The 25094-nt window shown below is 39.5% G+C and overlaps 1 protein-coding gene across 1 annotated transcript in view; it reads left to right on the top strand.

Annotated features, from left to right (window-relative positions):
- The first annotated feature begins 15951 nt into the window (after positions 1 to 15951).
- Positions 15952 to 25094, top strand: part of NALF1 (NALCN channel auxiliary factor 1) — a 433022-nt gene continuing 423879 nt past the window's right edge. The window contains exon 1 of the mRNA XM_050980401.1: positions 15952 to 16778. Coding sequence (XP_050836358.1) covers positions 15960 to 16778 — 819 coding nt within the window. The 5' untranslated portion in view covers positions 15952 to 15959. The remainder of the gene's footprint in view (positions 16779 to 25094) is intronic.

Genomic DNA, 25094 nt, shown 5'->3' with positions numbered 1-25094 from the left:
AGAAAATATCTATTTTCTTACCAGGAATATTAAATTGCTATTTAATGTAACTCAAATGCAAAACAATGCAATTTCAGAGGTGAACAAAAATACTCAAATAATTCACAGAAGTGAAAACTTAACTGGATGAGAAATGCACCAGGTTATCACAGGAGAAAACTCAGTTTGCATCTGTGGTCAGAAATGATCAAAATGTTACACTGCGTATTCAAAGAAACAATAAATAAGATAGAAAATGTTGTAATTCCCTGATACAAGTCAGTGTTGTCATTTCATCTAGGATATGAAGTCTTGTACTAGCCTGCTCATTTCCAAAAGAAAAGCAGCAAGAGCACTGCTAGAGAAGGGTGAGAATAGCTAAGACCTCTCGTTGACTCAGATAAACTGCAAAACATGAAGCAAATAACCCAGCTGAGCACTCTGCCTGGTGGAGGATGCAATCATCTTCCAAAATGACACTGTGCTTCACAGCTAGACAGCAGCACATTTCTTCCACGTGCTCATAGAAAAAAGTCATTCCTGAATTCATCTTCACCTGGAGAATTTTGCTGCTGTCACAGCCTTTCCTCTGTGTCCACCCTCTCCACTCATACCTGTTGGGTTACCCCACCCCATCTCTTGGTCTTAGCACAACCACAGTGTTACTCTCCAGGCTGGTCTGGATAGGCCAGAAATAGCTCTGGAAAACAGCTCACAGTAAGAGCTGCAGCCCATATGAATGCCCTACTGGACATGTCTTAGAATCCTTCTAGACTGTCTTAGAATTGTTAAGGCTGGAAAAGACCTCCAAGGTCATTGAGTCCAGCCATTAACCCAGCACTGCCATGCTCACCACTAAACCATGTCCCCTTGTGCCACATCCACATGCTTTTCACATTTCTAGGGATGGAGACTCTGACACTTGCCTCAGCAACGTTTTTCCATTGCTGACCCCCCTTTCCAAGAAGAAATCTTTCCTAATATCTAACCTGAACCTCGCCTGGTACAGCCATTTCCTCCTGTTCTGTCACTTGTTACTTGGAAGAGGAGTCTGACACTCACCTTGCTACAACCTCCTTTCAGGTGTTTTTGGACATGATCCTGCACCTCTCTTTCTTTTCATGAAGGAACAAAAACTGAACATGGGATTTGAGGTGCAGCCCCACTAGTGTCAAGTACGGGGGTAAAATCACTTCTTCTTTAAGAAGGTGATCATGGCAGGAAGTGGAATGATTCGAGGCATCAACTAAAGAAGGAGGAAGAAGGAAGAAGGGCAGCACTTTCATGGGATATACAATTCTGTTCCTGACTGAGAATTCTACACCTCAAAGAGGACTTCACCTCATTGGGAAGGGTGCCAGAGATATATCTTTACTGACACCAAGTAGGTGCCCACCACAGTGCTGGTGTCATGCTCAGGCCATCTACCTCCACTCAGATGAAAGACATGATACACTGCCCCTCACATTACTTTTTTATTGATTTCCCAAAATCTGTACAGCTTTCTTGCATGCTTTTTCCTCTTCACAAGAATTGATTTTTTTAAAGCAAAGTTTACACATAGTTCAGATTTCTGCTAAATCCTTTCTTAAAATAGAAGTTGTTATCTACTGTGATGTGCAGATATCTCGGCAGAGGTGTTCTGAGTACAGGGATCAAAGATGTGGGGTTAGGGAAGGATTTTGTCTAGCTATGATAGCTCCTGTCACAATGGCTGGTAAGCATTCTCAAGCATGAGGTAGAACAAAGGTTGACAACCCAGTTAGCACTAAGGACCACATTGCCCATTCTTTAGTCAGGTGGATGACTGCATACTTCTCCAAGGCCTTTCAGAACTGAGGTGAGCAGAGTCTGTGATGGTCCTGAAGAAATTCCAGAATTCACAGCTGTAATTATGATGGTAACATGATGAAGAATTTAATAAGGACCACACACAGGCTGATGATTTTAACAAAGATTTTCCCTTTCATGACACTCTGGAGTGCAGAGTACTTTGAGGTATCTAGTGCAGTGGGATTCACTGGCATAGCACACAGTGTTGCTTGTGATGATTTCATGAGAAGTCTCTGGACAGCGAAGGTTCACAAGGTAATGACAGCTCATTTCTCCACTGGGATGGACATAGATGATGGCCAGAGGTCCCTGCAAAATATGACTGTGTGCCATGGATGTTCTACACCCATCACTGATCATCCTGTGTGTTGCTTCATGTATCTTCCCACTAGTGGGGCACTGTCTCCAGGGTGCCAAATCTCCATCATAGAGAGAGGGTGCTGTGTGCAAGGTGATGCCTGCACTCTGATGGTTTGGGCATGTGCTTCTTGTGGGCAAAATATTTGCCATGCATGGGCCAAAGGAATGGTATGTAAATCTTGTGAAATGCATTCTGTGAAATTACAGGGCCTGTGCCAGCTGACTAGCAGCTGAGAAAGGATATTCTACTTTAGGAGACTATGAATATAATAGAAAGGATGAGTAGAGAACAAGCCTTCATATTCTTAGCACAGAATTGTCAGTGAAACGTACATTGTGTAGCTAGTACTCATAGTCCAGAAGAAACTGTTACAATAATGGGAGCAGCAAATTCTTGGAAGGAATAAGTAGAGGATGTGAATAAATTTGAAGATGCTTTTCATAACAAATAATCTCTTAACAGTGATTCTTGGTTAAGTGAAGAAAGGAGCTGCTAACACAGTGACTACAACTGCTCCTGACCAGTACAGACTTTGTTCAGTAATTTATACACCTTAAGATACAATACTACAAGGTGTTCTATTCAGAATCCTTCCTTGCAGAGCATTTCAATAGTTCTGGTCACAAAAAACGTCAGGCAAACCAACTTTATAAGCACATAATGGAAGTGCCTTGTTATTCAAGCAGCACTGCTATTATAGCGTGTCTTTAGAAAGAAAAGAGGCAGGGTGTGAAGGAGAGAATGTGAGGGAAATCATGTAAGATATATATTTGCATCAGCAAGGTGGAAAAAGAATAATTTATATAGAAGTAGTGAAAACAAAAAACCCACCTGGGCACTCTACCTGGTGGAGAAAGGATAGATAGAAAATCCATAACAAAGTGATAATAAATAATTAGATCTTCATAAATAATGCTATTTATTTGATTTGTTTTCCATGTCTGAAATTTTTTAACAGATCATGGGCCCCTGAAATGTGCATTGTTCATACTTATTTAATAACTGCTTTCCCTTTTGATAGCTTATTCAGAAATTTAGTATTGTCAAACATGTTTGTTCAGACAAGACACAGGATGTAGCTTCTGTTCCTGGATTGAAAGCCCTTCCAACTAATGTTTCTCTCTGTTTTCTATTTAATCTTAAACTGCCTGTGGATGTATTGAAAGTAATTGAATGGATGCATGAATTCATAGAGAAAAGTTTAACTAATGATTGACTTTGTTTTGCCATATACATTTACTCTGATGGTCTTGTGGTTTCGAGTTACCACCAGTAAAATTGGGGTGATTATAGGGAAGAATATAAGTCAGTAGGGTCCAGTGCAGTGTAACTGGAACTGTAAACCAAATTGTTACTTCTATAAAACAAATAGCTTAAAAAACCCAAAAAAACAAGTCCAAAACCAACAAAACAAAATAGGAAGTTAGACAGAGAATCCAAACTCCTGTTCCAATTCTTTCAGGAAATTAAAAAAACCCCCAGCATTTAGTTTTCCATCTCATGTCCTTATAAGTTCTCCCACTTGAGTACTCTTTCACTTATTTTGCATTAATTGTGTTTTCTCAGATCTTCATTTAAAACAAACACAGTCTTTTTATTACATGTTACTGTAATAAATTTCAGTGCTCTTCATGAATATTTATTACATGATATTAAAAAAAAAAATCATGTTTCTGTTTTCCACAAGGAAACTCTCTCTCTCAAGGTAAGTTTGAGACTACAATTCCTCAGTAGCAAATCTTTCTGGAAAATGTCCATCAGTACTTTGAGCCTTGAATCTGATACCTAGAGGATATAAATCTGTAGATAAAACTACAATGAATGTATGGCAATGGTGATTGACTGGAGGTGGAGGTCACTGCAATAGGATGGGAATGTCAGCATCTATTTTTTAATAATCTTTCCAAATGCATACATTTTCTAGGAGAAAAATAGAGACTGTCAGGAATACAGTTAGTTTATTTAAAGGAATGCAAAGCATAGCAGGAAATACAGGCTGTATACAGGCAGAGAAATTAGATTTTGTAAACTAAAGCAGATCTCTTTAATTAAGATCAAGGCTCATACTCTGCCCACCTTGCCAGCCTAGATTTAAGGGAAAGCTTTGAGAAATATTTATCTGAACAGATGTCTCGCTAAGATAGCTGTACAGAAATACATCCAAGAATTATGCAGTCCTTTCAAAATTAATGTTGCTGAGTTTGTTTCGCAATTAAGAACATAACTGAAAATACAAATGTTTGAAATATTCATAAGGCCCAAACTGTCTCTGTATTATCCACCCTGAACAACTCTTCCATGTTTAGAATGAGAACAGAGACACTCCTTGGGAAATTCCTACAAATTGACTGGGACAAAAATACCTAGTAATAGAGTACCCAAGTTTATATCAACAGAACTTTTTTCCTCTTTTTTTTTTTATATTTACATATTAAAACAATGTTGTAAATTTGCTTGCTGTAACATTAGAAGAATGGCAGAACATTTTTTCTTGCTTACAGAATGCTTCTGCTTTTCCCAGGTGCAGAACCATCAATGAATTTAAGAGTTAAAGAACGACTAATTAAGAACAACTGAGGATGCTTAAATCCAGATGAGAATATCTACTGTGAATCCCATGATGGTTTTATATTTCCTGCTTTTCCCCCTACTAAAATTAAGTATCTTTGGACAATATATGCATAACATCTGTGGAAATATTTTCTCAAGATGAAACACATTTGTCAAACCATCAAAGCAAAAGATGGACAAATCTAAACCCTCTGCTGTGAAGATTTCCTGCAATGGTTGCCCACGTGGAAAGGAGGGAGATTCCTAAATTCACCTTAGATTTGTGATTGCTGCTTTCAAATGGTTCAAATATTTCGTAATTCATGGTGTGTGGTGGCACAAATTGTGATATTTGATCATAATCAAAAGCAGATTACCTTTCTTGTCTCTTCCAAAGAATAGATGTCTTTATATACTTATGATAAATACAGATTTCTTCATTCTTCACAATGAAAAATTGTTAACAAATACAGTTAATGTTTTAAAAATAACTTTTCCTAAGGTTCTTGTTTGGATTACTCCTTGAGGTAAAGAGGGTTTGGCATGTACAATTCTGTGCATTAACCTGGGGACAGCAATCTCAAATGCATCTCTGAAACTAAATACTTTAATTTTCATATTGAAACAATTTTGGCAGTGGAAAGCTAAACTTACATGCTCTGAAGCACTCTGAAAGACCTGTTCTCTTTTTTCTTGGCAAGAGAAAAGTCTTCTTTGGAATACAACTAGCTACTAAAAATAGTTCCTGTTTCCCCCAAGAAAGACCAGTTTATATGGTTCTACTATTCCAGTACATAAAGAGGGAAAAAGTTGCCTAGGAAATGTGTCAAAGCCTTTGAAATGAAGTTATGTAAAGTACACAGACTGGTTCTGTGCCTCTGTAGAAAATCATAAAAAAAAAAAAAATCTTGATAACTTTTACTATGGTACCTTTTTGAAATGCCTAATATTAAAAATATGCCAATATTTATTTATCTGCAATTTCATCATCTGATGGGTAGGTAAGTTATCATAAAGAATTCAAACTTCTGACAGAAGGCTACCAAAAATTATGAAATTTTCAAGTCTTAACTTCACATTTCAGGATAGAATTTCTTTATATGACATGGAGTTCTCCATATCACTGTATCTATAAAGAAAAATATATTTTCCACTTTTCCTGTCCATTTTTTGTGTCACTTCTTAACCTAGCTATGAAAGCTTTGCTTTTAGAATACCTTAAGACAAGACTGTATTTACTCTAGGGGTCAACTTAAAACCAGCAGGTCGAAGAACTGTTTAATTTGGCCTGGCCTGACACCTTTTATGAGCACCACAAATTTCGTAGTTCTGAACCCCCAAATTCATCTCTCTATTTAAGCTAGCCACTGCAGAAAGTACAGACTGAAAGGAAAGAGGGCAACTTTTACAGCCATTGATAAATTAGGCAGCCAGAAACATTTATTTTAATTAAAAAGAAAACAAACTTGGAAAAAGTGAAACAGTAGTTTTCCTTTTCAAAAGGCTTTCTCCAAGTGTCAGTAATGTCAATATGAATTGCAGCACCCCACTGGTTATCCCTTAGCAGAGAATTTACAGCTATAGCACTCTCACCCTCCCTGTATGTCGATTACCCCTTTCTACACCTTCTCATGATTTAAATTTATGTGTCCTGCACATCAGAGACCCAGGAGAGCAGCCTTAACCCTCACTTTAGGAGCCAAACTGAACCAGCTCCCTCATGGGGCTCAGAGAGGAGAGACAGATGTTCTCAGGTTGGTGTGGAAAAGGGATCTAATTCAAATTGTTCCCTGCAAAGGAGCCTCTCTCTCTTTGGTGAATAAATGAAGGGTTTCAGAGGTGAGCTGTCTTACTTTAGTGAATTCCCTCACTGTCAGTGTTAATTCAGGTATCTAAAGTAAAGCAGTGACTCCCCCTTCACTTTTGCATTTCTGTTTACTAAAATGGATCTGGTCTGTAATTCAGGATTTCAAGGAGTTGTTGCCCTTAGGAAAGGATAAATGCTTAAAAAACAGTAATAACAGTGAAACTGCAGTATCCTTTTAGAGGAGTTCTGGAAAGAAGCTGAAGATCACTGCCCTTGTGAAGTGTCTTCTCTTATTTTTCATGAAGCCCTTATGCAGCAGAGCAAGCCAACCTTTTATGAAATGTTGGTCTGTGAATTCTGAGAGCATGCAGTCACCTCAGCAACACACAGTGCACTTCTACTGACCCTGAGCCAGCCCTGTTTGTGGCTTGAAGCAAATTATAGCCAAAATGGTGGTACTCAGAGGCAGAATCGCTCTGCCTATCCCTAGCAAGACTCAGAATATGCTTGGTAACAGGCTGGGAGCAGTATTTGCTCTGGTGCTGTGGGAAAAGTGAGTGCCTTACAGCCACAGCCAGCCTTCAGGGGCTGCCTCCAGAGACAAAAAAAAAATATATAAATAAAAATAAAAAATAAAAAATAAAAAATAAAAAATAACAAGATAAAAGGAAAGAGAAGGAAAATGAACCTCAACAGAATGTAAGAGTTAAATCTAAGACCCAGTGAAACTAATTAGGAGACTAAAGCACCCAGTGTAATTACATTTCTTTTCTCTGTCTTCCCCCCACAAGATAAAAGCATGCAAATAAAGTACCTCTTTTCCAGCAATCTAATGCAATGAAAATGTAATATATTGCCAAATACCAAGTAATGTATTTTACTGGAAAATTAGAGAAGCAATATTGTTTGTTTACTCTAAGACTGAGAACAATCTGAATGAGATCCCTTTTGTAGAAAATCTTTGTGTATTCACAGAGGTCTGCACACCACTCAGAAATGGAGAGCAATCTCTTTGAAACAATAACAAATATTCAGTCCTTAGGAGCTGGATGAGATAAGAAATAACATTATATACTGACCTATATAGTAACCCATCAAGAGTCAATTCATTATTTTTATTATTTAAAACAGCCCTTTGCAGGCATTACCTAATTCTTCTAGCCTCCCCTTGTTTATAAATAGAGATGCTGAGGAAAAGAGAATGTCCAGAATCATAGCCATCTAAAGAGTGGAAAGAGAGTAAAATATCAGGAGCTCTTTGCTTTCAGCCTGTGCTCAATTCTCTGAATCTCTTGCAAGGCATATGGAACAGAAGCCAAAGTTTAGAAAATTGCTGGTGATGTTGCAGACAAAAGGAGACATTTGTCTTCGGGTCAGACACATTAAATTGATTGTGGGATGACTCCAAAAAGACCATAAGAGCTTGAGTCATCCTACAACTTGAGTCGCATGCCTTCTTCACAGGAATAACCCTGGAAGGCAGAAGTGAAAAAACCCACCCTATCTCTCTCTTCCTGGCAGATGGCATTGCAGCCAGTTGGCAGAAGGCAGGATATTACGTTCTGATGGAAAAGGATACAACCTGGCTCCAAATATAATGACTGTCAATGCATGGTTCATTCATGTCTGCTTTACTAGTAACCAAAACTGGAAACAAAAATGTGTCAGATATGTACTTCAACACTCATCTGCAGTTTTTTCTTCAAGTGGAATCTTTTACAGGACACCAAGACAGAAACTGAAATCTTACTGATTAATTTAAAACATCTTGTCTTTTAAATATTACAAGCTGGGTGCAATAGTATCATGTCCAAACCCCACCCAGCAACCCAGCCACACGCAGCTCACTCCTCTCCCGTGGGATGATGGGATGATGATGAATGAATCAGGAGGGTAAAAGTGAGAAAAATTGTGGGCTGAGATAAAGAAAATTTAGTAGGTAAAGCAAAAGCCACACACAGAAGCAAAGCAAAACAAGGAATTCAGCCACCACTTCCCATGGGCAGGCAGGTGTTCAGCCATGCCCAGGAAAGCCAGGCCCCATTACACACATCGGTGACTTGGGAAGACAAACACCATCACTCTGAACATTCCTGCTTTTCTTCTTCTTCAGATTTACATGCTGAGCAAGCCACCATGTAGCCTGGGATATCCCTGTGGCCAGCTGGAGTCAGCTGTCCTGGTTCTGACCCACCCAGCTCCTTGTGAAGCCCCGTCCTCCTCGCTGATGGATTGAGGTGAGAAGCCTTGATGATGTGCAAGCACTTTGATCCCTGTGTTACTACCACAGTGTCCAGCACAAATCCAAAATATATCCCTGTGCCAGCTACTCTGAAGAAAATTATTCTCAGACAAAACCAGCTTAGTTAAGCATCAATGTAAAGTTATTCAGGGACATTCTTCCATATTCAGTGCAAAGAGATGGCAGGAGATAGCTTGCCATACAAGAGTGCCTGTCTTAGAAACCTATTTAAGGATGGAATGTGCTGTGTTCTGCAGGTAGCTGTATTTTCTTATTAATAACACGGTGAAAGGATAAGGTTTTTAAAGATGCTTAAGTCTGCTAAATTAGCTAGTTTTTAGCTAAAGCTAAATGAGATGAAAAGTGCTAAAATTGTTTCTATTTTTAGGAGATATATCTATATACATATATATATAGATAGATAAATATAGATATAGATATAGATATAGATATAGATATCGATATCGATATCGATATCGATATCGATAGATATATGTTTTACAATTACAATTATTCAACCTATATTGAAGCTCCATATCAAATCTATAGATAACTACATATGTGTTAGTAGCAGGGATATTTCTTCTGGTCAGACAAGAAACCCCCATGTGTAGGAACATTTCCTGCATGCCAACACTGTCATGCACTTAAAATTTAAACTGCAGCCATGTGTGCTGGAAACATAAAGATATTACCAAACTATCATATGGCCAACATGAAAAGAGTTTTCTAGGATGGCATATTTCCAAGGCATGTGGAATAAAATGTGTGGTGAAAAGTAGGGAGAAATTTACTTGCTAGCATATATTATTTCTAAATTAGTCCTTTTTTTTTTCCACATCCTTCATACCACAGACATGGGACTACAAATTCAAGTTAGTCTAAATTCTGGACTAGAAACATCATATCAGCACATCAGAAAATAGAACCTACCTAATGCAGGTGTTGTAACTCAGGGTGATACAAAACATTCTACAGTAACATGCTTAAAGAGGAAACCAGACTGTGAATGAAACAGTGAAGTTATGCCTAAAAGCACTTTTTTTTCTTTCCATGAGACTAAGAGAGAGAAAAGGAAAACTATTTGATTAAAAATAGTTTAAGAATTTCTGCACAGTGCACAGATAGTCTTATTTAAGAAAAAGATTTTAAAAAGGTATTTCTAAGAAAAATCAAATATTATCTCTTTCCTATGAGTTGAATTTTGACACAAGGAAGAGTCAGAATACCTGTAAGTTAACCAAGGAGAAAAGAAGAAAAAGATGTGTTTGATGTCTGTAAAAGCATAATCACATGGTGAGGCTATTACATTAATTAAAAGACAAAAATGTATACAATTAGTAAGAGAGGGAAACACAGAAAAATTTAAAAGCCATAATCTACCTTTTGGTGATGCTTTCAGTCCTTTTGCTTCCATCCTCATATGGGGGAAATCTTTATTCTTCTGTCTGTTTCCTTTCTACATGCTTGGTTAAAAACCCATTGCAATCTTTCCCCTGATCTCAGCATGCTTTGGATCAGACCTTACTCTAACAGGCATAGGCTAATTTGTGTGAGACATTTATATTATCTTCTTCCTGCTGCAGTCATGTGCAATAGTTATATTTCACTTTTTTGATGGCTTCAGCTAATGAAGAATAGCTTTAGCTCATTTCAGATCTTGTCCAAATATACCCACTGGATGTAATATTATGGCTGAGCTCTCATTATAATGATGCCATGATAAAGATGACCTACAATTTTTGGAGAGACATTATCAGACTCCTTCTGCTATCCATTCATCATTCCATGGCTGAAAATGTCAACAAACAAAAACATATTCTCATTATTTAACAAGAAGTCTCAAAGGATGCCAAGAAAACATCTGCAAGATAATTCAACCAATCAGTACCTTTGAAGTTTGTACTGAACAGCCTTTTAAAATCCAGTTGGGCAAACTTTTATAACTTGCCGTGTGATAGTTTATTCTCTAATTTGGTATGAAAAGCTTTAAAAAAAAAAATCAAACCAACGAGACAAAATTGAAGGTAGTGTGGAAAGCGTGAACAGAGGAGAATGGAAGAATCTTAAAATCTGCATTAGTGCTGTTCGATCAAGGATTAGAAGCTTCTGATAACATTAACATAAATTTGCCATTGCTTTGGAGCAATCAGGCCCAGACGACTGAAGCTTTTTCACAAAAATTGAGCTTTCTGAAAAATACTGAATAGGAAACTAAGATGTTAGGAATGTGATGAGAAAAAAAATTAGTTCTTCAGTATTCTTAACTTCTTTGTATCTTACAACCATCATGGATATTCTTCTTATCAAACAGATTGAGATAATTAAATCTCTGACCCACTTCCCAAGTAATGGGTAATATAATACCCAAAATTTGTTGTAAGATGTTGAAATAAACCAAAAACTAAACAACTCTGAGGATGTCAAACCACATACATGACATATTTTGCCTACAACAAATGTGTAGGTATTTCTGTTCAAAACAAATAGTTTAAACTGTTAAAAAACCCCTAAGAGGTACTAGTAAAGGGCTTGTTTATGCTTGCTTGGTGGCTGAACCTCCAGTGCAAAGGTGCAACTATGTATTTCTGTTAATAACTTTTGCAACAATTGCTCCTATCAGTAAAAAAAACCAATCCAAAAATAAAATGAAATCTATTCTCTTAAAAATAACCTGCCTTTTACAAAAAGAAATGCTCCCTAGCAATTACAAAATAAGTATTTTCTTATATAAAGAATATACATTAAAAAGACAAGACATGTCTCTCAAACATGTTAAAATCATCTGAAAGACCTATATACCGCTCTTTTGATGTTACAATTTTGTAATCAACAAAGAAAAGCAAGAGACTTATGCAGGAAATTACTGTTTGCCTGATATTAGGCAAAAAAAAAGAACATTTATTTTGAAACAGCAAAGCCCTCTACTCTGAAAAGTGTTTATTACCATTAATGTGTTGCATCAATAAATATTTCTGCTTGTTAAGCTAAAGTATTTTCACAAAGAAAACATAAGGTATATAGGTTAAACAATAGCTCCAAATATCTGGAATCAAGGCATACTTATCCTGTTAGACTTTGTCTTTAGTGCTCAACAAATCAGTTGTTTTACATATTATCAGTCAAAGAATTAAAGAACTTTTGCTCTGATTGTATTGATTAAAGCACAGTGTGGCAGAGATGACACTGAACCACATTACTTTAAGGAGATCCATCTGTGAAACATCTGGTGATTCCACCAGCTAGGGAGACAGGATTCCATGAGCTCCTCACACTTGCCAAGCTTTGAAACACGAGTAATAAATATTCCCAGTAAAACATGTAATTTCAAAGTGAAGTATTTTGCACCACTAGAGTTATTTAGGAAGGATGATGAATATGAGGACATGCTTCTGCAGCGATATTTTTGAGGAAAGTTTTCACTTTTTTTTCCCATTCATATAATTCATTAAGCTATTTAAAATAAAATGCTGTTATTTAGATCACATTTATGTTAAAAAAAAATAAGGAACTTTTAAAGAAAGCAGCTACAGTGTATAATTCAGATTCTTTCCCTCACTGCATATAGCCTCTTGATTTTCAGATATTATTTTATAGCCTTATTTTTTCCCTTGAGCTCCAAGACCTAACACTAAGGGGCACTAGAGAACTGAACTGCATTTGTTCAGATCCATCAGGAACCAGCTACTGAAACTAAGTTGCAAACTATTCACAGTGCTAGGTGGAGAGTGAATGGGGCTTTGGGTGAAACGCAAGAGGCAAAACAACAGTTCTGTGTGACATGCTCGCTGTTACAGAAAACTACCACTGGAAAAGCAAGGACATGCTCATTTTGAAAATACCAAATGTCTTGTTATTGTTTATTTCCAGGTGTTGAAAAAGAACTCTCAATTTTTTTTTTTTTTACAGAAAAAAGTTGGGAAATGTGTGAAAATATTAAATGACATGAAAATGGATTTTTTTTGAGAAGCCAAGTATATCTAAACCATCTTAATGTACTTTCTTCGAGTATATTTGCTTTGATCTTAGACAAGTGTAAACAGAGGAGCAAAGACTTAGGAATTCATTTTTATATTAAGTTTCAAAGGAGATCTGAATACCAACACATTTTCATCCCCAATTCTTGAAGTTTCACTATGGAGATAAAGAACTTCTATAATTTCATTGTGGATTGCAAAAATGCCAATTATCCTCTTATTTTCCCATCAGGACAAAAGGGAAACAACATTAAAAAAATTATATAAATTAAGCCTCTTTGCCAAGAGTGGATTCCAAAGCTCACGTTTGTCAGTCAAACACAAAATAATTTCAAAGTCACTGCCGCATACCTTAGCAGAGCACATTTTGAAAATCTCAGACCTGATGTCAAGAATCTGTTTCTCATCCCAGTTATTTTTGGTTTGGTTTGAGTTTTCTTTTTCTTCTGTTTTTTTTTTTCCTGTATTTCTGCTTCAGTATTCTATATTCTTCATATTCTAGCAAGAAATACATAATCAAACTAGCAAAAGGAAACTAAATAAATGCTGTTACATTTTAGAGTAGTAAAATTGTCCTGAATGCATTTTAAAAGCTTGGTCACAGCCTTGTCCCAAAACAGAAAGATTACAAAAAGGCAAATTCAGTATCAAAGCCAGTATGCCAAATCATTTCAATTAAAGCTCCAAGACCAAAATTAATAATGTACCATTAGCAGAGAGTGTGAGGTGATTGACTGAAAATTGCAAAGACACATTCTGCTTTGGGTACTGTAGACCTTTCCTTACAATATTAACACTTTTTTCTGTCTCCTTAAACATCCTATCAAAGTAAAATCCCCAGATAACTTCTGCTTGGTGTAGTATTTGACTCATAGATCCTCTAAGGCCAGATGAGACCATTATGAAAATGCACTTTGACCCCCAGCACAGCACAGGGCATTGAACCTCTCTAAGCAATTCATACCTCATGTTTGAGGTTTAGGATCTTCTTCTGAAAAACATCCAGCCTTGATTTATTGCTCAAAGTGACAGAAATTCCAGCACATTCCTTGGAAAGATCACCCTTCTGTTAATGACAGCTGCAGTCAGATAAGGTACAAGTTTTTTCTCCTCTAAAATGGTTTACTTTGGGTCTTTTCTGACTACACTTTTTGAAGCTGAACTCAAGAACCATCAGCAAGCTGTATCAATTTACAGACCATGTATGTTAAGAAAAAAGGCTTTCTTTAACCAAAAAATGGGGCAAAGCCACCTTTTAAGATACACTGCACACCTTTTCCAAGGGCAATTATCAGTTCCTCAGGATAGAGAAAGCCTCTGGAACAAGGGAAAATATGGTTTCCAAACCTTCTGCCAGTCCAACGGAGAAATTAAAATAGACATCTTGGTATGCTACCCTATGGCCATATAGCATACCTGATGTCTCAAGGTGAACACCAGGTCTTCATCTGTTAGTGCTCAACTTCTAGTTGGCACCTGCTCTTGTCTTGTGTGTGGGATCCAAGTTCTTCTGTTGCTGTTACATTAAGGTGCATAAGTGAGCCAGAAGAAAGGAGCGAGAGACACTTTGGAGTGCCCAAAGGGTATGTTCATTTCAGCAAGAGAACTCCATGGTTGGAGGACAGGTGGTATTTGAATCTCTGTCCTGGGTCCAAGTGGAGATCACCATCCCAGGTGATTTCATCATTCTACAAGGAGGGCTAAGCCTGGCCCCACTGTCTTTCTCTATAAGCAGTGATGTCAAAACAGGGGTGAACACACAGACAGGCCATATTTACCCAGCTCATGGGCTGAATCAGGGTTTTACAAAACTTCTCTTGGGGAAACAGCTTGGGATTTATGGTCATTTTACTTTACAGCTCTCTGAGAGACAGGCAACTGTGTTCAGACATTTCACTGTGTGTCCAAAACTGGCCAGGATGCAGAGCCTGTAGTGCCATATGCCATTTTTTATTTGCTATGATGAGGACAGACGTGGAGACAGACCTCTCCAGCCACCATCCTGTGTGGACATGGTGTTCCACGGCCACAAAGGGAAGGAGACCCTGAAGGAGAGAGGGCTGGACAGTGCTACTGAGCAGTCCCTTCGGTGAGATGAGTAGAAAGAGTTGCATCGAGGAAGCCCTTTGGAGGGTCCATGTGGTCCCCAGTGCATCACCCACCTCCTCCTCCTCAGGCAGGAGGAGGCAGAGTTGCTGCTGCTGCCAATGCGCCAGGATAGAGCGATCTCGGCGCGGGAGGAGATGACGCAAAAGGCAGAGCTCCCCCCAAAAAAGTGTTTCTCCAGGACGAAGATGGCGGCAACTTAGCCCAGGGGCCCAAGATGCCTGTGCCCATCGGGGGCCCCCAGCCAGGCAGTTCCGCCCCGTGCGCCCGGGGACACCGCGCCCGGCGGCAGCAGCGGCGGCAGCCGCAGCCCATTGTCACCAGCAGCGGCGGCGGCCCCGGCAGCCTCCTCCTCCTCTTCCTCTTCCTCCTCCTCCTCTTCAGCATCCTCGGCAGCGCTCCGGGAACCCTGCAGCAGCGTCTCTCCAGTTAGAGCGGAGCGGGGAGAGAAGAAAGAGACTGAGACAGCGGTGCAGGCATCTGTGCCGCGGCTCGGGGCTGAGCAAGAGGAGCAGCGGCGGCAGGGAGGAAGAGGAGGCGAGGAGCCCTCCCGTAGCCGTCCGTCGGCAGCGGGGGACGCGGCATGCGGTTGTCCGGGCGCAGTGGGCTTTTCTCAGGAGGGAGATGGGGAGCTGCGATCTGACCATGCCTGGGTGAGAGGGGGAAAGGACCAGTCGCGCAGCCCCGCCACCACCAACTATCACCACCACTACCACCACCACCACCACCACCATCTCCTCTCCCTCCTCCTCCTCCTCTCTCTGCGTTATTGCTCTTATCTTCTCCACGGCACTCCGCGTTGGATGGACTGGGGCTGTTTCGTGTGGTAAGACCAAGGCAGAGCCACCGGCGAAAACCAACAATATCTCGGAGGAAGAAAAAGAAGAAAGAAGAAAGAAAGAAAGAAAAAGAGAAAGAAAGAAAAAAAAGAGGAAGAAAGAGAGAAGGGGGAGAGTGGAAGAGAGAGAGAGGGAGAGCAAGCGAGCTAGAGAAGGGAAGGCAGGCAAGAAAATCCCCCCAATCTTTTAAGTCAATGCATATTGTGGTGACACTGGCAAAGGAGCCCTCACGGTGGAGTCGGCCAGGGCTGTGCGTTCCCAAAATATGACCAGGGGTGCTTGGATGTGTAGTCGGCAGTATGATGACGGCTTAAAAATCTGGTTCGCACCCCGGGAGAACGAGAAACCCTTCACGGATTCAGAGAGGGCTCAGAAATGGCGACTGTCCCTGGCATCGCTCTTGTTTTTCACGGTCCTGCTCTCTGATCACTTGTGGTTCTGCGCCGAGGCCAAATTCACGGGGACCGGAGAGAAGGAGCAGCCGCCGCCCGAGAAGCCGGAGCCCGCGGAGCCGGAGCTGCTGGCGGGCATGGGGGAGCCGGCGCCCCCCGCGCCCCGGCTCCTCGCCCCCCCCTCGCCCTCCCTCCCGCCCTCCCCCGGCAGCAGCGGCGGCGGCAGCCGCGGCAGCCGCACCAACGGCACCGAGCCCCGGCACGGCAAGGCTGCTTTCCTGGGGAACTCCACCGCCAGGCCCCCGGAGACGTGCCCCCCCCCGGGCTCCTCGTCCGGGCAGTGCTTCAGCGTGGGCGACGCGGAGGCGGTGTGCCAGCGGCGAGGGGGGTCGGGGCGGCCGCGGGGCACGGGGCACAGCCCGGCGCCCGGCTGGGACCTGACGGATTTTTACCTTTCCTTTTGTAATTCCTACACACTTTGGGAGTTGTTCGCCGGGTTGTCCAATCCGGACACTTTGAACTGCAGTCTGGATGTGGTGCTGAAGGGGGAAGGCTCCTGCAGCCAGTGCGTCCAGGCTTACCAGCGCTACGACCAGCACGCTCAGGAGAAATACGAAGAGTTTGAGGTTATGCTCCAGAAATATTTACAGTCGGATGAGTACTCGGTGAAATCGTGTCCTGAGGATTGTAAGGTAGGAGCCCCTGCTGTGTTTCCTGTCCCTGGCTGTCGGGCTGGCGTGCCTCCCTCGGCTGTTGTGGCTGCCGTGGACCCTGTTGTGCCTGCTTCGGTCTCTGCCCCTGGCGCCGGCGGCCGCGGTTCTCACGGTGCGGGCTATGCTGCGGAGGGTATCGGCCGGTGCCCCCCTTAGCGCATTATTAAAACAGAGGAAGAGAGAGGGGGAAGCTTGAGAAAACGCAAAAAGAAGTGATCCTCGGTCCTCTGGGAGCGTAGCGCTGGATTTCCCCCTCCTCATGAATATGCGATTGGCTCCTGCTCGGCTGCCGGCTTCCAGCGGGCTGGGATGCGACTTGGCGGCAGGCAGCGACAGGGTCTGCATGACAATGAGCGGGGCTCCGAGCGGCGACCGGGGTCGGGGCTGCCCGACGGCGCTGCCCTGGCCGCCGGCCCTCGGTGTGCAGGCGGCCGCGGTGCCCGGGCACGGGCGATTCGTCCCCCCGCGGGGCCAGGGGCGCGCACCGGAGGCTCCGGGTAGGTTCCGCCGGGCGCTTGGCCCGGGGGTGGCGGTGCAGGACGGTGGCAGAGCGGTGCGGCGCCGGGCCTCCTCGGCAGCGGGAGCGGGACAGTGTTTGCAGGCGCTCTGCCAAAATCTGTGGAGCTGGGGAAAGCTGGAGGACGAGAGAGTCTGTTGACGGGCACCGCAGTGGCCCTTGGTTGGGAAGTGATGGTGACAGCGTTTTGATAAGCCGCGGCTGTTTCCTTTGGTGCCGCTGGTGACGGCTCAGAGAGATCCAGAGGCTTTTCTTTGCCTTTGCTAGAAGACAGAGGGTCCCACTTTAGGTCTTGTAGATGTTGCCTTCTCTGTACTTTTGCACAAGATTAGTTGGCCTATCTCTCAAGACAGGGCAGAAGAAAAGAGTTGTCCTCGGTGCCTAAAATAGCTAACTGCATGCTTTTCCCCCTGTATGAGTACTTGGTAGGAGGTGGATATTTCTGCCCTGAACTAGATTATCTCAACTACTGTAGCACTGACCAGTCTGAACCAAATTCTGCTCTGGCAGTAGAACACAACCATGCATGTGAATCACTGCTCTAAATAGGAGGCCTGGCAGTACCTCTGTGCTCTGTAACTTCAGCAGGGCCATCTGAAATCATTAAATGATAACAGCCTATGCCTAAACAATCCCATTCACCAATAACTTAGTATAATTTGTGCATATATTTGGCACAAAAATGGATCCAGAGTCCCTCCAGAAGCTGAAATAGCCTGCTATCTAATTGGATAGAGGTATGAAAGTTGCTGTATTTATTTTTTCTCTCTAAACCTGACAAAAGTAAGGTAAAATCACCAGAAGTTTTGACTCAACCGTTTTTAGATTGCAAACCGTGTGTGTACACACTCATAGCTTATATGCTATGTACTCAGTTACTGATAATGTAAACATGTTTTATTTCCAGAGTAAATTGGATAAGTAAAATAGGGTATCCAATGTAAATAGATACCTATTGCGGTAAGGAAATCTCTGTCATTTCAGTAGCTCTATAATTAGAAATTGACCTACTATTCCATGATGCCAAACAATCAGCATTTGCATGCATAAAGTGATTTTTTGTATCACAGTTTAGTTTGACTGAACTTTACCACAAAGTCTTCAGTTGCTCTACAGAATATCAGGGTGTAAAAGGTGTTGGAAATGAAGAGAACAGCAAATTTATGCTGTTCAACGATTTTCCCTTCACACACCCAAAGAGGACAAATACTTCTTTAATGATAGAGAAAAAGTTGTTGACATTAAAAATGATTGTGTGAAACTTTATTGAACTAGACAAACGCCAGTGACCTACATTTCTGCCGTTCTGAATGCCAGATGATATTGCTTTATGTTTTGAGAATTTGGCCAACCAATCTGTGTTAGAAATGAAAGATATTTCAGAAGGGGAAAGGGAAAAAAAAAACAAACCATGGGTGCAACGTAGTCTGTTTTCCTTTCTGCAGGGAATCTGGTGGGCAGTGGAGATGCCCTCCCAGTGCGGGTGGGGAGCGCCGCGGGGTGAGCCGCGGGGCTGGGCTGGTCTGGGCTGCGCTGAGAGGAGGGCCAGGGGACCGCTGTCCAAGGTTCTGCAAGGCAGCGCACACACAGCCCGAGGTCAGGCAGAGGAGATGCCGCTCTCTGCCCCCGTGCCCTGATTTGGCGCTTCTGGGTCCCTCTGGAGCCTTTTGATTGGTGTGGATAGTTGCGAGAGCCAAATGGATGGCACGTCCAGCGGTCTGACGTGTGTGTTCATGTGCTTGTGCATGGGCTGACCTGGAGAGTGTAGAGGTGAAACTTGAAACTCAAATACTTTGTGACTGTTGCAATATTTTGTTTATAAAACTCAGGACTTTTTTTTTTTTTTGAAGGGGGGGGTGTATATGTGTAAGTAATTTTTTTTTTTTTTTTTTGCATGTTGGATATTTAGCTAATTTTTAGGTAAAGCATCAGAATAGAAAATAACTTGACATGTGTGTGGTTTAGGTACAGGTTATTTGGTGGGTGTCATGGTTTATATGGTGACCTGCTTTTTCTTTTAAACAAAGTTCTAAAAATACTGCCTTTACTCAGTAACCATGTGTTTAAGCCTTGTCTCAATACAATGAAAGGCTTGTTAACCAGTCTATTTATATTTAAGATGACTTTAGCATTATTGGAGGGCAGTTTGTTCACAGAAAAAGAGATATTTTCATGCAGTTGATAAATTATAGCTGATGATAAACAATAATAAAATTTACTCTGAATAACAGTCAAGCATAAACTTGCAATTGGGTGTTGCTTCCCCAATCCCCAACTCACCTCAACACCATGCACCATCCTCAGCTCAGTCAGTTCTCACAGTAAAGTGTGAAGATTATGGTGAGTTTCTCAGCAAGTTATGCCTTTCCAGAAAGAAGTCTTGGTGATAACAGATAGAACGTATCACAAATGCCTTTGATGCATGAGTATAAACCTCAGACTTTATGTTTTCATTATTTTATCTGAAACCAGAGAAGATGAACTATACTTTTAAAATAGTCTGTCTTCCACTGGAAGTCTCCGGGTCTCTGAAGAATATTTTAAATTAATTGCTTTATATCGCAGAATTTTGTAGACAGGAGTTGTTTGACTTACAGATCACATTTAGCTATTCTATGTGGTGAGTTTCAGTTTTAACATATGAGCATACTCAGGTTTTTTTGTTTGTTTTTCTTAAGTGTACTGTCCTGTAATTAAGGTCTTACCATCAAACTTTTATTGAGTTGCATTGGAGTTTTAAAAATATTGTAGAAAATGCTGACAATTTTTAACATTTAGAAAACAACTATTTTTGGTGGTATCAATGAATATGCATATGCCTTTGATATTGTTTGTATGTCAGTAGACTTTATGTCTTGTTTAGAAACTTGGGATATCAGTGTTGTCACACTATAAATCTGTCTCCAACTTATTTCTTATAAACTCTTCTTGAAGTCTGATGTCTCCATATATTGTTTCCTTGTCTTGATACTCACACATTAGTAATGGCTAAACAGTAAACATAACAGAAATATTTGAATTTATTACATATTCAACTACACGGTGAAACAAATTTCTGTAGCTTTATTGAATCACTAAAGTAGCAGAGTAACTGGAAATCTGGATTTACACTTCTGCTTTTCTGTTTGAAACTTAATTCAACTTTTTAAAAAAATGCTTATGAAATCTTGTTATTGCCTGTTATAAATTTGTGGTTATTTTTGCAGGGATTCGTCTTGGAAATATGTATCATTTCTTGATTTCCAGAAAATAATTTTTATATGCAGTGTGTCACAGCACAGTATTCAGATAATTAACAGAAATTGTATTGGCTTGACGTTGGAAGACACAGTTCCTCATTATGACTTGTCAGCCTTCTATCAGGGGAAATACTCAAGCTTTTATTCTTAAGGCAGCAGGCAATAGCTCTGTGGAATACAAGAAAATTCTGGCTACTTCTGATTAAGAACTGGGTCAAATAACTAAATAGAACATAAAAATGAAAAGATTTTTAATATTTTTCCTTTTTTTTTTTTTCTTAAGGGGAGTTTACATCTTCGTGATTAAGTGTCAGAGGCCAGGGCTTTCCTGGAAAATGTGTTTATTAAAGTTTGAACCAGTCATCATTTTTGACATAGGTTTCCTTAACCTAGTGCAAGTTGAGAGTGTTTAAAATGTGGGTTTTCTTAGCACTAGTTAAAATATTGAAATGTACAATTCAAGTAAGTGTATTATATTTAAATTGACATTAAAATAATTCATTTTCCCTCATAGAATATCAGAGAGGAAAAATAAAAAGATACTAACTCTTCTTATATCAACATTGCTAAAAAGCAAACTTTGGCTGATGTTCTAGGTGGTCAACATGTACACACAGATTTTTGTTTTTCAGGAATTAAATCTAATTTGATAACTTCTGATTTGAGCATTATGGTATTGGTATCAAAAATATGTCATAGAATACCTGAGTTATAATACTACTCATCTGAAAATTGTGTATCAATAAAGTCTTTCATCATTAAGTGCAGATGGTATAGTTGAGTATAAAGGAGTATAGAGTTGGTATTTCTCTTACTAAAGAATTTTTTTTGATCAAAGAACTGTGCTCAACTACTTTTATTTGAGTAACAGGGTGGTTGGAAGTTATTTAAAACAATTAAAATCACATTTCTTTTTAGATGTTATCTGGAAATATCAAAGCCTATATGAATCATTACTTTCCTAAGAACTTTTTCCTAAACAGCATATGTAGTCTAATTAGGTTTTGATTTAAAATCTCTGTTAAGCTGGCAGAAAAGAGCAGATGAGAAATACAAACCCAAAAGCTCAAATGATAAAAGAACCCTTCAGTTACAAAAGATCACATAGAGCAGCATCTGCCACAAAGTTAGATATTTCAGTTGCACATCTTAATCACATATTTATACGAGGATAGTTCTATGAAAGAGTGATATCTAAACTAATCAGAAGAACCCATACAAATTAAACCTAGAAGATCTGTACTTGTGGTCTAATAAAAACAAGAAAAATCCCCACATTAATTACTGAACTAGTGCCTTTTCTGAATCTCTTGAAATATAATTAGTCTTTTAAAGCTCTTTTTTAAAAAATGAATACTATGCTGTACTTAAAAAAAATACATAATACTTAAATGTTTACACTTTTTAAAACTTTGGTATAAAATGCTGTGAAACTAATGTGATTGTGTAAATTGATGTTTGCACAGTTTTATGGTTTTTAATGTTATTTTTTGATTTTTTTTTAAAAATAAATGTTGAATTATTTTTCAAAACTAACTTAAGAAAAAGATGAATTTAGTATAACTCTTCTTGTAGCATTGGTATAATTCAAGAAGCAACACTGACTATGTGCTAAGAGATTTGTATTTTGGCCTAGAATCCTGATACAGCAGTCAGTCTCAGTCTCCTATTTTGGGCTAGGTGAATGGTACTGCACTCAGGGAAGACTATGCACATGCTTAGTCATGTCATAGGTCAGGTCATTCATTTGCTTAAATGCTTTACTGGATAGGGGTCAGATTCACTCCTAAAAGAGAAATTCCCCAGGGTGTTCGTTTAACTTTTAAAAGTTTGCATCTAGTTGATCATCAAGATACTCATCCCATTCATAGTGTCAATCAGCATTCCTGATTTAGGAGAAAAAAAGGACTGCAGCTTACTAGCACAGAGTAGTTGAAGTGGATTCCACCCTAATCCAGGAACCACCATTTAATGTTTCAGGGTATTAATGTCACATAGTTTGGGACCTCATGGCTCTACCCTCAATTTCAGTTTGTTCACTTGTTCTCTTTACCTCAAGCAGTGTGCTTCACATGCACCTTGCAGAGACTATGACAACCTTGCTTCTTCATTTCAGGTTCTTCTGGGAAAGGTAATCAAAATGCAAATGATGGTTCTATCACTTATCCTGCCTAAAAATCATTTGGTCTATACTTAGTCATTTATAACTTCAGTCTTGCACTAAGATCCATAATGTATTTAGATCTCTGAATTGCCTGAAAGGGAAAATATAACATAGAAGCTGAATTCTCAAATAATGCTGTTTGATAAATGTCAGTCATAACACCCCAGAAGACAGAAAAATAAAGTAATCCATCTGACAAAAAGAAAACAAAAAACCTAGATATCCATTATGGATATTCACAAAAAATATAAAAGTTTAGATTCTCTTAGTAGTCAGTGGAGATACATAGGTAATTCTAGAGTCTAAGTCAGTTCACAACAAAGTGAATATCTAACATAGGTCAGATGGATTATGCCCTAAAATACTTATTTTATGTTTGTTGTCTTTAAAGAGGACATACTGTCATTTTATATCAGATACAAACACTCCCACCCACTGTTGATTTCAAAAGTCATATTAGATGAATTCTAACAAAGTGATTTTGGTATATTGGATGAAATTATGTTCATATGCAAAATTTTAGCTCTGAAAATGTTTGTAACGTCCTGCTACTTGCACTGTCCTACACCAGCCTAGTAAAATCACAATTCTATTTCACTGCTAGGATATCTGTATTCTGTTGCTGAAGAATCTGTGAGGTATATAGTCTGCTTCTCAAGGATGAGAATGGGAAAGAGCCTTCTATGACATAACTGCATTTTCATCACCTTTTTTTTGAGAGAGAAGACCCAAATCTTCTACATATGACTTTTCCAGTTGTTATTTCTGTTGAGAAACTAGACGATAACAATTGTAGGTCATCTTCTTAACAGACATTTTTGCAGGTAGATCTGCTAGAAATTATTTCTTTTATTCTCCCTTCTCTCTTTACAAGAATGGTGGATTTTTTGGGGGAGTGGAGTGTCTATGTATGAGAATTTCTTCCTTTATTCCAAATCAGAGGAAACTCCCAAGACTACCCAAACCCCCTCTGTCAAGAAACACACTTATGCCACTTTGCTACAGTATGCACACTGTACTTTTCTAAGTACTTTTCACTGTACTTTTCTCTTGTCAGAACTGTAGAGCAAACATCTCCAAGTGAGAATGTCTGGGAGCTTGATTTCCTTTACAACATCAATCAGTTAGATGAATACAAATGTAGTGAGGCACTGGAGACATATTCTGGCTTGTAGAGAGATTTGATTAATTTAGAGATATGTGAAAAAATAAGTACCAGATTTCTTTTTGGATTTGTGAATGGACTTTTTATGCAAACAGGGTAGGTGTATGAAATATGTGAATTTCTCCTTTAGAACATGCACACTGAAGAGCTATATTCAACTAGCTCCCAGTCCATAATGACAAAAAGGATAGGGCATGATGTAAGTGGCTCTGAAGTGAAGCTGATCAATGCTTGCTACTCTCCCACCCTTCATCTCATCTTGTCTCCTCTCCTTCAAAAAAACTGATAGATGTGTTTGAAAGCTGTGTTTGATATAGGATTGGCCTCAAGCCTTTATGGAACAATCTGGTATGACCCTTTGAAGCACTGATTGAATACAACAAAGTTGTTGGGATGAGTGGTGATGATAAATGCTGAAGTGACAAACTTCAGCAGTTATATATTCATATTTTGGTCCTTTGAAGTGCCTTTGAGAGCCCAATGGAAATGTTCACCTTTAATATGTATTGATTCTGAGAGTTGATTCAGATGCTTCATCTTTAGAAGAAAAGCTCATCATTAAAAACAACAGTAAAGATCATCTGAAGTTACCAGCAAACAATATGTTTCAGTCTAGGTTTTAGAAGTCATTGTGGATGTTTTAAATGATTTCAGTAAAATTAGAAGGAAATGGTACCAGACAGAAAACAAATAAAAACAAAAGCTCCAAATTTTCACTTCTGGTATATGATATTGGCATTTTAATGATTTTTTTAAATGTTGTGATTTAGGTAATTTCATTATTAAGGCATCATATTTTCAAATATATCCATTATAAAAATTTTAAATTGAGAAAACAAAAAAAAAATGTATTATGTTTGCATTTTGGAATGTACAATGTGTTGCAGCTTTTAGGAGATATTTTCCATGGAGGAAGTATGATATCTGGAGTGCTTTTTAAATACATGTTTAATTCTTGTTGATCCTCTGCATGTTAGATGAGATGTTGCCTTCAATTTGCCTGAACACTTATGTAAATGGTATCTTGGGCCTGTCAACAGACTTCATCTCTGTTAAGCATCATAATGAACTATCTTTATTACATTTTAAAGTATTAGCAATCCAGAATCAGAGGGCATTCTTTATTAAGCAGATGGGAAAAAGATGAGATACTTTGAAAAAATATTTTTCTCATTTTATTCATTCTTTTAGGAAAATAAGAGAGTTTCCA

The sequence above is a fragment of the Serinus canaria genome, chromosome 1 (genome assembly GCF_022539315.1).
Source record: "Serinus canaria isolate serCan28SL12 chromosome 1, serCan2020, whole genome shotgun sequence".
Taxonomy (NCBI): Eukaryota; Metazoa; Chordata; class Aves; order Passeriformes; family Fringillidae; genus Serinus; species Serinus canaria.
The sequence above is the reverse complement of the archived record's forward strand: the minus strand, read 5'-3'. Positions and strand labels throughout refer to the sequence as shown.